A 15,531-nucleotide genomic window follows, 5' to 3' on the forward strand; every position below is an offset into this window, starting at 1 on the left:
AAAATACCTAAATTAATGCAGCTCTGTATTCATTAGTACACCATTAACCACCTCAATACCAGGCACTTACACCCTCATCCTGCCCAGGCTATTTTCCAGCTTTCCGCGCTGCCACACTTTGAATGACAATTGCACGCTACACTGTAACCATGTGAAATTTTAATCATTTTCTTCACACAAATAGAGCTCTATTTTGGTGGTATTTAATCACTCCTGGGTTTTTAATTTTAATAAAAAAAAAGACCAAAAAGTTTGAAAAAGAAAACGTTTTTCTTCGTTTCTGGCAGTAAATTTTGTAAATAAGTAATTTTTCTCCTTCATTGATGGGCACTGATAGGGATAGGCTGCACTGATGGGCACTGATTAGGTTTCACTGATGAGGAGGCACAAATATGCTGCACTTATGGGCACTGATGGGTGGCACTTGGCACAGATAGCCGGCACTGGTGGGCACAGATAGGCAGCACTGTTGGGCACAGATGGGCATTGATGAGCAGCAGTGATGAGCATTGATGGGCAGCCCTGATAGCCAGCACTGACTGGCATCACTAATGGCCACTAATTGCTGGCACTTGTGGGCACAGATCAGTGGCAATTGTGGGCACTGGTTGCTGGCAGTGGTGGGCACACAGTTCTGGCACTGGTGGCACTTAATTGTAATCAGGACGGTAAAAAAAGTCCTGCTAGCCGCATCTTTGGATTGGTGAAGGAGCGGTGTATTCACCGCTCCTACCCATTGAAATCTTTGCGAGCGGTTTTAACTCTTTTTCAGCTGCCAGCGGGGGGTAAAACATCCCCGCTAGCGGCCGAATACCGCTGTTAAAACGACAGTAAAGCGCTGCTAAAAATAGCGCCGCTTTACCACCGACGCCCGCACTGCCCCAGTGTGAAAGGGGCCTTAGTAAATCAACTACAAAATATCAGCTTTGAGTTCTCAGTACAGAAGAGCTCAGACAAGGAGATGGAGAAGCAGCACAAGAAGTCAGTTAGTTGAGCTGCCTGTGCTAACAGAACTTCTCATTTCACTGTCCTGTCACAGGCCAGGGAGGAGTAGGATCTGTAAGTGTTACTTAACTGCAGCAGAGAAAAACAGTGCCTCTTTCCCTGCCAGAAAGGGCTCTGTAGTGTGGCAGAACTGTGTAAATCTCAGGACTGGATGCACAGACATACAGATCCTTTAGCAGGTAAAATAGCTCCTCTACATTTCATCTGTGTATTTGTATTTAGCTGTTTGGCTGGAGTTCACCTTTAAAATAATGTATCTACTACCGTAAAATATAAGAAACGTAGAAGTTTTGTTCTAGTACCAACCAAAGATCCTGTGGTTTTATATGAACATGCAACTACTTTGTGATCTTTAATACTTTTATTTTGTTCTAAACTACGGTCAATAATGTATTCTATTTTTTTTCTTTTTGTGTTACAGAGTGTTCAGCTACAGCTTCAAGCTCCCAGTGGTAATTTACTTACAGCTTTTGGTGAAGGATCAGTTACACAGTCCATTCGTTTACTGAACCCCCAAAAGGTACACAAATCATATCACATTCCTATGATTTGGGATGAATACCAATAAAATCACAAATATACTGAATATGAATCGTATGTTTAAAAGTATATAATTCTGAGTAAATGTACTTGCGTAACTAGTTTGAATAATGATTTGTGCTCCAAAATGTGTATGCCTCGCTCAGCTCTGTTTATCATTACATTTTTTTTTTCTTCAGGTTCCTCTCCGAATGCGTTTGCGTTTGTCATTTACACACAATGGAAATTCAGTGCTGGAAGTATGCGAAGTCAACAACTTTCCTGAAGGGACGTGGCTGTAACTTAAAGCACAATGTGATATTTGGGTTAAAATAAAGACAATTAGATGAAGGTGACAGCAATGTCAAAGAATGTTTTGCTAAAAGAACAAATTAGTGTGCTGCATTTTCAGATTTGGTATAACTAAATATATATTTATTTTGGGTGTGACACACAGCCAGAAGCACATTTAATATCTCACACTGAGCAGCCCTAATCTGGGAATGTGTTCAGGCTTGGGTACTTGTAATAAAATTGTATTGTTTTCCTAGCTTCCAGTAGGTGGGATTTTTTTTTAACAGTCTGAAAAAATAGAATGCTTGGATTTTATTCACAGATTGCAATCTCAAAATGTCCTGCAGGTGGCGATGGTTTACCTTGACTTTTTTTTTTTTTTTATCCCTGCCTTCTCCAGTCCTGCTTCATTTCAAGCCCATCTTCTGTACTAAGGCACCTAAAATATGTATTATACCTGCAATATGCAAAAAGAAGAAATCGTTTTAATATGGCACACAGAAAACTATGCAGCTCTGGTTAACCCTTCCTTTGCCGTAACGGGTTTTCCTAATTCCCCTTAGGCTGTTTGTGTTAATTAGGATTTGTGAGTATAATGAATTCTCCAGCTAATTAATGCTGTGTGGTGATGATGAGGGGGTTGCTAGAAATTGTGTGTAAGGAGGGAGCAGAGAGCGGTGATGGGGGGTTCATGTGAGTGGCACCGAGCCAGCCTGTACCTGCCCCCTTCAAGATGACAGACTGCAAGAGACAACAGGGAAAGAGCGCGCGGTGACGAAGAAAGGAGAGTGCGCAGAGTAGCAGATGCATCCGCCATCGAAAAAACAGCATCTCCTCTACCCTCCCACCAATATCGAACCGTATATATCTCACCCCCACCAACTCACCCACTACTGTTCCCTGAGGTGTGAGCTGGCAGCTGTGGGCAATGACCATCTGTGTGCATGTTCATGTATTTGCATCTGTTTGTCTGTGCCCTGTGTGCGCATATCCGGGCAGAGAGCCTGGCACACAGAAAGAGTGTGTGGGGCAGAGAGATACACAGACAGGGAGCAAGTCTGTGTGAGATATGCATTGACAGAATGAGATGGGCAGAAAGAGGCAGATAGCGGAGTTGGCAGAAATACAAATGCTGGCGGAGAAGCTGGCACAGACGCGACCCCCTCAGAGCTGGCACCTGGTACTTATTATAGTGCCGTACAGACTATGCACGAAATCGAGTGCCAAAAAGCGATAAAGCCAGGATATGTAATGAGAAGTGGCACAGATAAGGGATAGAAGAGGATGGCACATGGGTACAGTCTATTGATTTTATCATTGTTAATTGCTCATGCTACACAAATGTCTTTCGGTGTATGTACGAGTCATTTGTCCATACGTACGTGCTGTTAAGTGAGCATGTGAAGTGTTGCCATATTGGCCTGCCTACAACAACGGCAATGCCATGGGAAAACTTGGCCATGTTCAAGGAGACCTTCATGAGATTCAAGAACGACCATCATTGAAGCTCCAAGACAAGGGGACCAGAAGCATCTGGAAGACGGTGAGAAACAAATTATCATAAAACCCAAATTTTCCATTTTACCATTAGGACCTCACTCATGGAATAAAAATCTTTGACATCCTTTGGATCTGTCCTCATGTGGCTTGAGTGACAGACGGTAAACCTTCCTTCAGGTTAATTACATGGGTAGATTTATAAAAAAGGACATACACAGCAGGAACATTTTAAATTTAGTTTTTATATTTTTTTAACCATTTATACATCACTCTGAAAAATTCCTCAAACTCTTTGCATGCGACAATCCAAGTTGGGTGAGCAGCTGGTCACCAGACAATCAGAAGATACAGGGAGATTGAGAGCTAACACTAGCTAGCCACATGCTCTGTGTTAGCAGAACTTTGGGTATTGGCACCAGTTACCATAACAGTACAAGATTTGATTTAAAAAAAAAAAAAATATGAAAAATAGCAGATTGACAAAATAATAAGAATTTCCAAGGCCCGGTCTGTTCTTTTTACTCTATGTAGCCATGTAACATTCTACTCATGAACACAGCAAATATATGAGAGACAAACAGTAGACAGAAAGCATGTGACATAGCTGAGAACAGGAAGACAAAGAGGACACAAGATAATGATGGTATGTCGATAGAGTGACAAAAGATCTTTTAGCAAAGATAAAACCAAGAAAAATCAGGCCTGGCAGGTGTCCGTTTCGCAGTTGTGAAACAAATTCTACTCACGTACTGTTTGTGTGATGCAGTATTACAGCGATTTATTAATGCATCAGCATATTCATTAGTAGTGTGTAATCAAACATGTCAAGAGTGGGTAAGACCATCTGTACTTGGCTACATGTTTTAATACATGCACATAACGGACGAAATAGAAAGAAATACGCGTCGTCTCTCATGTTAATCTGACGGCAAACAAAAGGCCATCCAAGCATCTTCTTTTGGTGGAATCCTTGTATCTTTCAACCCTCTCACATGACTCCATTTATTATGTTATGCTACTGTATAGAACAGTCTTGTCATGGGAGTCAATAGTTCTTAAACATAAGGACAGATACATCTGCTTTTAACCTTTGTATTGCCAGGCTATAGCTTATAATATACGAAGTACATGATAGTGTAGCATTGCAACAATGTCTGCAAACTGCTTCTGTATGTTGATTTATCATTTTTAGATGTACAAATACCATTGCTGTAGTTACGTGTGTGCATTAGTATGCATAAGAACATTGGGTGTAGAACATTAAGTGTGGAATTGGTCTCGAAATCTACATGCAGTGTGTTGATAAAATTGTGTTATGTTTTTTGTAATCAGGCTGCATGCACTGTGCATTGTCCAAGCTCCTCTGTGTACCTGTGCTTTATATTGGGTAGCAATTTATTTACTACATAAACTAAGGTGGGGTTTTTTTTCTGATACCTTTCACCGTCTAAGTTCAACACTACCATGCAGATAATCTATTGTAAAGCTCTGTTTAGAATTGAATAACTCTTAAAATGAAATACTTATCCTTGGTAATACAGAATTGGATTTCCAACCTCTGCTCACATGTAAAAGATATCAGAACATTTGTTGGTTTTATAGTAAGAAGATATATAGTAAAGCTTTTAGTTCAGGCCACTATACACATTTATACAGCTAGTGGCAAGTGAGTGAATTCAGAGATTAATCAATAAGCCTTCTAAACTTTACAAAGAAGAGAGGGCAGTCAATCTTATCTGACATCTTTGGAGAATACGGTGATGTATTTTTAGCACATATAAGAGAAACCATCAGTAAACTGAGAGAAAGTTTGGCAAAGAATGAAGTTTAGTCTAAAAATAATTAATGAATGAAATGAATGAATTACAAAAGTACATTCTATAAATTGTCATACATTTGAAAAAAATATGTAGATGCACACTAGAGGAAACATAGTTGACTACTGACTGGTAGACCAGTATTAGACAGCCTATGGTTTCACATTTGGTATAAAACTTCAAGAACTAGATATGTGAAGGCCTCTTGTGCCTAGGTCACAGGAATTGTTAAACCAGAAATGTCAAGATATCCCTGTAACATATGAGAGCACTTCAAATCAAATTTATTCATATCAGTATGTATTTAGAATTTTATTTTCTATGGACCTGTACTTCTTTTTGGGGAAAAAGAATGTTGCTAATTCTTGTGGCCACCCAAATAATACATTGCTATTAGTACAAAAATATTCAGTCAAATATGTCTAGAATGTCCTAGAAAGTCCACAAAACTCTCATACCATAGGTTGTCTAAGGTCTTCTGTTTGGTTCTTCATGATGTGAATGAAGCATGTTAAGCACCTGGAGTGCAGTGTGCGAATTTTGGATTGCATGGATCAGTATTAACTAGCATTTGTTTCCATTTGCCATACATCATGTTTTGTTTTTGTACTTTTTTTTTTTTGCTGCACTTGAACTGCATTTACTTCTCCATGCTAATTCTAATGCAATTTCAACACATACTAAATGTGTGGCAACAAATTAATAAACACATATCAAATACAATCCAGTTTCTCTGAAAGCTGGTTTCTTTTAAATGCATTTGACCTCTTTCCTAGAAATGATTGCAAACCATTGTTGGAAGTTAGCCATGGACCATTTAATTCAATCGTATCCTTTTCTTGACTGAAAGTAGATGAAAAGATCCCTAAATTGCCATAAGTATAGCAGATTATAGGTCTGTTCATACCATCATGTTCCAAGTGCAGCTAAATTAATTCTTAAGAAAACATGCTAGAAAAGTGGGCAGTTTTTCTTTTAGCAGATTACATTCAATATTACTGTAAAAATGATAAATTCATATTTAGTTGTAAATAATTTCCATATTCCATAATATATGGAAACTGCACTTCTTGCTTATTGATGTATCCAAAGCCTAATTCATTGATCTTAAAAATAATATTATAATAGAGGTTGCCATACGCAGTACAATTTTAGGTCACTGTGTGAACTGATTTAAGCATACAGCTTTAAAGGGTGATCATTGTTAATTTAGAAACTAATAGCCACTTTTTTTTTATCTACCTCCTGTAAGTATGTTATATGCAACTGGTTGGCTAAAATAAGCCATTCCCTAGTTACACATTTTTATTTTGTTAATGACAAAGAATAAATTATTGAACGTTTGTGAAAAAAATATTTGATCTCAAACTAATTTTTTTTCCTTATCTTACAAAAAAGGTAACTAGTTGAATTATAAGAATTGTTTAAAAAAATGGCTAAAGAACAATTGTACCGTGTATTAAGGAAGACATAATCAAAACAAAGAAATGTGAGCAGTATGAAAAGACAAAAATGAAGAAAGCAAATGACTGAAAGTCTTATACATTAGTGTTAATAATCCTACATGTTGGCTGTGAGGATAGAAAAGTCTGTATCAGACATATGTCTGTTTATGTACAGATCCCACGCTGCTCTGAGTGATGAACTATATGCAGTGACTCAGCATTTTCCTCATACCCATAATACAAATAATTGTCCATTTTCAGGTTTCCATCTTCCCGTCCATTTTTTTTTTTTTCCTTTTTTTTTTTTTTGGTGTGAATTTTTTTTTTGTTTTTATGCAACTTTGGATTCAAACATTTTAGTTACTTTTTTGTTATGTGTCCTTGTTTGGTGGTTGATCATCCTGACCCCCTCCCCCCAAATACCCCAACCTTAAAACATTGAGAGTGAGGTATGGGGAGAGTGATACAGGGGAGCAAGGGCGTGAAAAATGTTCCTCCCCCCCATAACCCTCCCCAAAAAAGTTAAAGCCCTTCCCTTGTCCCCTCCACAAATGGTTAAAGCATCACAGCAAGAGTTCTTGGAGCGCTGTCATCAGTCCCCAAGAATAACAAAGTTCAAGTCGTTGGTGGAGAGTTGCTATATCCCCCATCTGAAATAAAAGCCCCCAATTCTTTATGTACACACGTGTGTGTACATGCATGTGTAACAGAAGAGTGGGCATTGCCTTTGTGTTTGGTTCCTTATGTCACGGAACTTTTGGTTATACATATATATTCAGTTTTTTTTTTTTTTACCTCCCCCCGTTCATTGGTTTATGGTCCAGTCAAGCCATCTCTGACCATCAGGGATTTTGGGTACAATGTCCACAGACAGGGGGAGGTCACTCTTATTTTGGCACCAGGATCAGGAAATGCAGAAAAGCTTTGGGTTCTCATTATTCTATGCAGAGGTTAAAGGTTTTTTGTTTTCTTTTTGGCCTGTGTTGTGATGTATTTCTTTGAGTATACTTCCCTGCTGGAGAGACACAGATTCAAAACAGTTAGACAGTCAAGTGAGCAGAAAGTGTCACTCCAGCAGATGAAGGTTAAGGAAGCATTCTTGAGTGAGGGAATGCTTATTCTGTAACAGACACACACAAGTAGGGAGACACTGAGAATGAGACACGTACACAGAAAGGGTTCAAATACAAACACTCTAGGAGGAAAATTAAACAAACACACTAAGTGAAATAAGATAAAAGACAGCCCGAAAGCTTGTCTGTAGTGTGAGACAGACATAGAGTGTCTCTATAAAGCCATGAGCACAGAGGTAGCAGCACTCTTTGGCCTGAGTTGAGGTATTGCAGAGGATGCTCCATCACTGTATGCACTTTGTGCACGGTGCTGCTGTGACCTCAAGTGTTGGCTTCGAGCTTCAGGACCCTGCAGTAGCACTTGGCAGGACAGGCAGTGATAGGTGCAGACCCTCACTCTGAGTGGAGGTGGATGTGGCGGAGGACCAGTGTAACAGCCAGAACGCTGATGAGCTTCTGCTTCCCCCTCTTCATCATAAGAAGTCTTGCAATGTTGGCATTGGTATCTAATTGCCACATCCACCATTGGTATATCTTCATCATCTAAGTCGTCATCTCGATCCACACTTTCCTCCTCTCCCTCTTTAGACTCTGCACTGCATTCATTCATTACTTTTGTCTGTGATGGTTCTGGTTTACGGGGTGATGATATCTCAGGTGCCAGTTTGAGGGGAGCTGGAAGGAGCCCAAGAAGCGTATGGGGAATGACAGGATTAATTGGAAATAGACGCTTCTTTAAACCATACAACTGCTGAAAGTAGGGGCCCTGTATCTGGGGGCTGAACAGGGGAGTGGCAGCTGGAGCAAGTGAAAAAGGCATAAAAGGAGCCCCCATGAGAGAAGCAGCTTTCAAAGCTGAAGGACCAGTGGTTTCAGAGGTCAATGTAGGTTGTGAGGACTCCATAGTGGTATCATTGGTTATGTGCGTAGAAGGAGCAGTTGGAGCTGCACGGGATAGGAGAGCTGGAGGTACAGAAGACGTCATCCCGATGAGGCTTGGAGGTGGGCCTAAGATAAGAAAAAAACACAGAGCTGAGAACAGGCTGGGAATGAACAATGTATAAAAGAAATGTGAATGACGGGTTTGTAAGGAAAAGTGCATAAAAACTACTCATTTTAAAAAGTAAGGAAGTAGTTTAGTAGTAAGGAGAGGTAAAGATATTAAACACCATGAATACTTTTCACAGCCTTTGTTAATATTCACATTTTATGTTGATATACCATCATCATATCATATCAATATTATCTATTATTAGGTTGGTTTCAGTCTGAAGTAGGAAAAAACCCACCATGCTTTTATTGTTATGTGTTCTGTAATTCACAGGAATAGATTTTATTGTCAAATATGCATGTGCTGGGGATTATTGTACATAACCCATTATGAATTCCTAGCTAAATTTAAAAGCTCCAATTTTGATGTGATCACTCACTTTTTATACTATGCGTCAACCAATTATCCTTCTATTTTAATTAGAGGTACAGTGCCTACTAATAAAAAGCAATCACTCGATATAATGTTACCGTTATCATGTCTTACTGTAGATATGGTATTTTTTAGATGTGGGCTTGGCAATTTTAGACTCCTACAACATGGTCTGAAGCCTGGCCAGAAAGTTCTTTTTAAAATGTTTTGAAATAGGAAATCGCTTTGCATATCAATATGTTGGATTTTAGGCCTCTTTCTTTTTTTTTCTTTTTTTCTTTTACGTTTATCCTTTCCTCCCACTGAAAAGACTGTTTATAAGATCAGACGCTCAAACTGAAATTTCCACATGGAAGTAAGTGAATGATTCAAAACAGTGAATTCTCTCCCTTCCTTCCCTTCACAGGGAATGGCTGTGTAGGAAGCCTCAATAAGTGGCATCATGTATGAAAGAGGATTACAAATGTTGTGAAAACCCATAGTGCTTAGATATAGAGGAAACGACCCCCAAAACCATTACACTTTCCCTATATATGGGTGGCTGGTACACCTATACTTTGGATCCTTCAGGGTGTTTTGGCACCTTGATGACTTCACTTCAGTAGTTAAATATCAATATCCATTAGGAGGACATCCAAAAATATACACAACTTATGTGGGAAGCTAAAGTGTACTGGTGCTCCAGTTTCACAGCATGAATAATGCTTCCTTACCAGTGAGGTTTTTATTTGGAAAATATAGAAGTTACCTAATAGTTCACTGAAAAAGGGCAATGTAAGGCATCTATACTCTGGTTAGACAAATGTTTTTTTGTTTTTTTTCACAATACATTGAGTATTTAATTATGCACACTGTATTTCAGTTTTGGTTTCTTTAGCTATTATTTTCTAACATAAAACAATGTCCTATTAAAAAAATTTATCAGTTTCAATTTTATAAAATACCAGAGGAAATAGCTGACATCTCTATCCAACTATTTGATGTTTTGTCTGAATAAATTTCCTACTGGGAAATTCTATTTCAGGAAACTTTTATATTATATTATATATTTTATTATACCGTGGCACTACTTTGTGTTAACATGTGCCGAACACTGCTTAGAAAAGTAAAGATACGTAGAATATCGTATTGAGGTATGGGTAGATGACATGTCATTTTCTAACAAAGAAATATTAGTCTAGAAAATATTCTTCAGAAATAAATGAAGATGCTAAAATGTGGGCAGCAGCTTGGAGATAAATTTACTAGCATATGTTGACACTGTACGTGAATAATAAGACAGTAAGTGTGCAGGTGTAGTATCTGTTAAATGTGGAACTCCAAATGATATATTTTACTCATTTTAGGTAGCGGAAGGCATATTCTGAATTCCTGCTGGGTCTCTACTGTCTGGGATACTGAGTGAATGATCTGTCTATATTTCCATTCTCACTGTGACAAGCTGCTCTGGGCTGATTTTCCAGGAATCTTTTGGAGTGTATTCTCCATGTATTACTTTGAAAGATCCACTAGAGGGCAGTTGACACTATAATACCGATGCCTTATTCTACTATAAAGAGGAGAATAGAACAGCCCTATTTTCAATAGGCATATACAAAATAGCTGTGCCATAAATGCCATGTGGCAGACAGCTGTCTCAGACAATGAGATATACAGGCCTGTAAAATGAAAAGAATTATAAACTAGCAATGCAAACAAGTAAATTAGTATGTACCTTGCTGGTACATTCAATAATGTCTAAATATTTCAAAATGTGTTTTGCAGTGCAGAAATGTCCTATCCAGATGATAAGGAAGTAAACACTACTATGCAAATACTGCAGGTACTAAATGAAAGCATCTCCATTTCATTTTAGAATGATGTATGCATAGAGATAATTGTCAGGTAAGTGACAGGACTGATGTTTCCAAGTGAAATATATACAGCGATGAAATTAAGTTTTCTGTCCTGTGTAGGATTAAAATGGACTCAGTTCATGAGATTATTATGAGTACATGTTTGTTCACCTGGATTACCTGTGAATGTCCACTCCTCCACTTATAATGTCAAGTAATGTTAATATATAGTATATAACGTTTGTGAAACAAGTGAATCCTCATTATTTTTACTCCCGAAATGTGTTACTATATTAACTTGAATTACTAGAATGCTACCATATATTACCTTGCTATTAATTTTGGTCCTAAAAGTGACCCATACTAGGGCAGAACTTTTGTCAGACACCTGTCTATTTAAAATACGTCATTTGCTCCAATTTGCTTCAGTTTTTGTGAATCAACATCAATTATTCCAAGTAATTTCCTGCACATGGTTTGCTTCACAAACACTCCAACTGAAGCACCAAAAGCTATGCTATTAGCCAGGGGCGGACTGACCATTCGGCCACTCTGGCACTGCCCGAGGGCCCCGGGCCACTAGAGGGCACCATCAGGGTTGCCAGCCTCAGTAAAACCAGGGACTGTATGTAAAAATCTGTGTTTTTTTTACATCTGTCTCTGAAATTACATCCTTTTGGTCTTAAAATCCCGAGATTATAGCTGCCCCACCTCTCCGGTACCTTCTCAGCCAATAGAAACAAGTCTGTGTATACTGTGTGATTGTATACTGTGTGTGTATACTGTGTGGCCCCATAATCTCTGATTGCCTGGGAGCCCCATAATCTCCTATTGCCCATGGGCCCCATGAGTTGTCAGTCCGCCCCTGCTATTAGCCTTGCAAATTAGCTAACAGTTACATCTGTATACCTGCTATCAGCAATACAGATTAGCTTATAGCTACATCTGTATGTATTTTTCAGCACTAGAAACCTGCAACCGCTGCTACAGATCATTAAATGTGTCAAAGGTTTTTTTTGTTAATCCTTGTTAATCCTTCATCAGGGACACAGGAACAGTAGAATTTAGGAACCCTGGATTATACTACTCCCTTTAATAGGATTTAAACGTTGGCACACTCAAAAACTTTGGCTGGCCAGAATAACCCCTCCCATGATGCTTCAATTTTGTCTTTTCTCTTCAGAGGAAAGAAAACCCATTTTTTCTAAATCTTTTTACTTATATCAAGAATATTTTTTTCTTCAATCAAGATTACTCATTATCCTACTTATGCAGCTGTCGGGATTGGCAGACCATCTTGGAGGCCATACTTGGACCTTCAGGCGCTGGGCTCTACTTGTGACACTCTCCAGGCACCTAGTGTACTGGCTTTTTAGCCACAGAGTGCTTTACAAGTCCACAACCGTGACACAATCTATGAATGGAGTATGGGCACATGATTGATGGCTCCATCCCCAGCATTCTAAAGCCTGGTACACATTATGAGTGAACGAAAAAAAAACTGTCAGCTCAGGTCAGAGCCGCTGTACTAACTATGCAAAGTTAGTATAGCAATCTCCCCCGCTGAGCTGTTGTGTTCTGACATGGGGATGGCCTCCCGCCACAGCAAACTCTGCCACTGGCGGTGAGTGCTGATCGGGAATCGTATGGCTGCTGATTTTCCAGCATGCTAGTCCGACGTCGGTCGGACAGAGTGGCATATACACGACCTGAATGTCAGTTGTTTTTTTTTTTGTCTCCCAACATTCGGTCCGTGTGTACTAGGCCTTACATTCTGTTCCAATCATAAAAGCTGTAGTATGGCTTCTATGAATGGTGGAGCTAGGCAGAAAGGGTGGGCATAGTCAGGCTCACTTGGAGAGCCTGTGACATCCGTTAAGTTGTATTAACCCCCAATGCACTAGAACTTTACAGCGGCAGGGATGGGGCAAATAAATGGAAGAAAAGACTACTACTAACAGTACAATGAACACGCCCTACTGACTATAAGTTATGTCCCCTGTTATGATGATTCTGTTTTTGATCTTGACTCCTCTGGGTCTTCCTTAGATCCCTCAGGTGTGGCTTCCTCCTCTGCTAAATCCAGGGAGGAGTTTTCTTGAGCTTTGCTTACATAATTCCCAGGCTTAAAGATACCATTTCAGTACATATTTACACAGTGCAAAAATGTTTACTACTGGAGCAAACTGGATCTGAAACCACCCATTACTAGTCTGGGCTCCCTTACAGTTTTCAAGACTATCATAACCTTCCTAGCAGGTTACTAATTACTATTTTCCTCTTCAACACCTTACTAACCAACATCCCACGGATGAAGAGTTCACACAAAAGTGGACCATTCCCATTGCAGACCTATCCATTTCTTGGGATAAAAAAACATCTGACTGTTCCTGATGGTGTTTAAAGACCATGTTGACAAGTGTCTATAAACTCTTCCCAAGTCCTTGTTTTCCTTAGCAGGTCTTGCTCTGCAACCTGCTATTGCTATACAGGGAGTCCCAGAGTTTCAAACAAGATAGGGTCTGTAGTTTTGTTCTTAAGTTGAATCTGTTTGTAAGTCGGAAAAGGAACATTTTTTAAGTGTAGCTCCAGCCAAAAAAAATATTTTTAAGCTTTTTGGATAGCAAAGGGAATGGTTATCACCCCTGTAACATTTGTTTTGCAGTCTGTGACCCTGTTCAGAAAATTTCACTTCGCTTTCTGTCCCAATGACAATTGTATTTTGAAAAGTTTGGGTTGTTGTGGAAACAAGCCTTGGTGATAAAGCATCAGTGGAGACAATTTTTTCCCAAATTAACTCTTACAGGAGTGAATTTCCCTTCCCAGGGGTAAATTTCCTCTCACTTCCTGTTGTCTCCCTCTGTTTGTAAGTAGGAGTCGTTTGTAAGTCGGATGTTTGTAACTAGGGGACTGCCTGTAATGGCAAATTGCCAGACCCTGGGAGTGTGGCCTAAGGAAAAATCTAAGGGACTCAATGCCATCCTTGCTGACCAGTCAGTTGTAGAGCGTTTGTAGCTTATCTCATTTGCAGAATGAGTCGCCTGTCTATTAATATGTAGCGGACCATCTGGCTAGGTACAAGTAAGTTTTAACAAAACAAACCTAAGCCTGCACCTGCTTAAATTGTTCTAAAGGCAACAAGAGCCCTTTAAATCCAGGCCGAATTCTAAGACCAAGTTCACTCGTAAATCCTGTGCTTCCAAGTCCTCCAAGCCTGTGGACAAGTACTACTCACAATGAGGGGGCTCCCCCACTTTCTAATGTGGGGGGAATTCTATTAGCCTTCTTAGACACCTGGACTGACAGTATTTCCGACGCTTTGGTAAAAGATGTGGTGTCCAGGGGCTTTAGGCCAGAATATACCTTCGCCTTCCTCTTGTTAAATGACCCAACCTCTCTGGAAAAACTAACAGATCTAAATGATGCCCTGGCAGACCTTCTAAGTCTAGAAATCATTGACATTGTTCCTCAAGTGGAAAAGTTTAACATTTTTACGTGAGCCTATTCACCATTCCCAAGGCAAAAGGAAGCATCTATCCTATCTTGGACCTTAATACACTTAATGTCTTCATTATACATGGAATAAACAGCCCTGTCATTTCCCCCCTCTACTGAAGAGACTATCTGGTCTCTATTGACATCAAGGACGCAAATTGTATGTCCCCCATCTTTTCAGCACATCAACGCTTCGCTGTGGGCACACAAGTTTCTTGCTCTTAGTTGCCTTCTTTGAGGCAGCCCCACTTGCCCAGTTCCAGACCAGACCATTGCAACTCAACATTTCTACCACCGTGCTAGATATCAAGGACAAGGTCGTCTCTGACCTGGTGGCTCTCGAACCCAGCCCTGTAATCGGGCAAGTCCAGATGTGGACCTTCTTACCTCCAGTTTCAACAACAAACTGGACAGATACAGTCTTCATATGAAGAGATCCCCTGGCAGAAGTGGATGCCCTGGTAACTCTGTGGAATCAGAACAACCTGATCTATGCCTTCTAAAGCCCCTTCCTCATCTGCTCCACAGGAATGAAATAGAGGGCATATCAGTTGTTCTCTTTGCACCAAATTGGTATGGGAGACCATGGTAGTTCAACCATGTCAGGCTATTAGCAGACACCCTGTGTGCTCTTCTAGATCATCTGAAATCTCTGTCTTAAGTTCCAGTTTGCCACTCTGCTTCACAGTTGGCGGCTTTGACAACTTGGCTGTTGAAGCCCAGGTAGCGATAGGGGTCGTTCTGACTTGGTCATTCCTACACTTCTGAAAGCTAGTAAGGTCTACCATAGCACATTGAAGGCTTACTTTGGTGCGAGGTTGAAGAAGTTGCATCCCAGAAAATACTTCAGTGGGTGGATCCTGATCTTTCTACAATCTATCATTGTGGCTTTAATTTCCATCAAGGGACACATTTCAGCTTTTGTGAGTTTTTTCCAAAGACTTATTGTTTTGAATTTACCTCTGTAAAGCCTTTGTATGATTTGTAGCTCATACAGTCCTACCTGTATAGCCTCCAGTGTGGGATTTTAAACTGGTTCTTCAAAGACCTTATGTTAACCCTAATAGGGATATAACTTTTCCACTTTAGTTCAAAAAGTGGTTTTCCTCATTACCTTCACCTGTA

The 15,531-nt window shown here is 39.7% G+C and overlaps 2 protein-coding genes across 3 annotated transcripts in view; one reads left to right on the forward strand and one right to left on the reverse strand.

Moving 5' to 3' along the window:
* The window catches only part of AP1G2 (adaptor related protein complex 1 subunit gamma 2), a 50,615-nt gene extending 48,541 nt beyond the window's left edge, over positions 1 to 2,074 (forward strand). For both annotated transcript variants that reach the window (XM_077469172.1, XM_077469163.1), the window contains exons 21-22: positions 1,427 to 1,525; positions 1,725 to 2,074. In XM_077469172.1, the coding sequence (XP_077325298.1) occupies positions 1,427 to 1,525; positions 1,725 to 1,826 (201 nt within the window). In that variant the 3' untranslated portion in view covers positions 1,827 to 2,074. The remainder of the gene's footprint in view (positions 1 to 1,426; positions 1,526 to 1,724) is intronic.
* Positions 2,075 to 3,540: 1,466 nt separating this feature from the next.
* Positions 3,541 to 15,531, reverse strand: part of ZFHX2 (zinc finger homeobox 2) — a 107,595-nt gene continuing 95,604 nt past the window's right edge. Inside the window, exon 10 of the mRNA XM_077469151.1 lies at positions 3,541 to 8,661. Coding sequence (XP_077325277.1) covers positions 7,868 to 8,661 — 794 coding nt within the window. The 3' untranslated portion in view covers positions 3,541 to 7,867. The remainder of the gene's footprint in view (positions 8,662 to 15,531) is intronic.

This window comes from Lithobates pipiens, unplaced genomic scaffold, assembly GCF_037356315.1.
Source record: "Lithobates pipiens isolate NorthernLeopardFrog02 unplaced genomic scaffold, aLitPip1_a1.2 Scaffold_11, whole genome shotgun sequence".
Taxonomy (NCBI): Eukaryota; Metazoa; Chordata; class Amphibia; order Anura; family Ranidae; genus Lithobates; species Lithobates pipiens.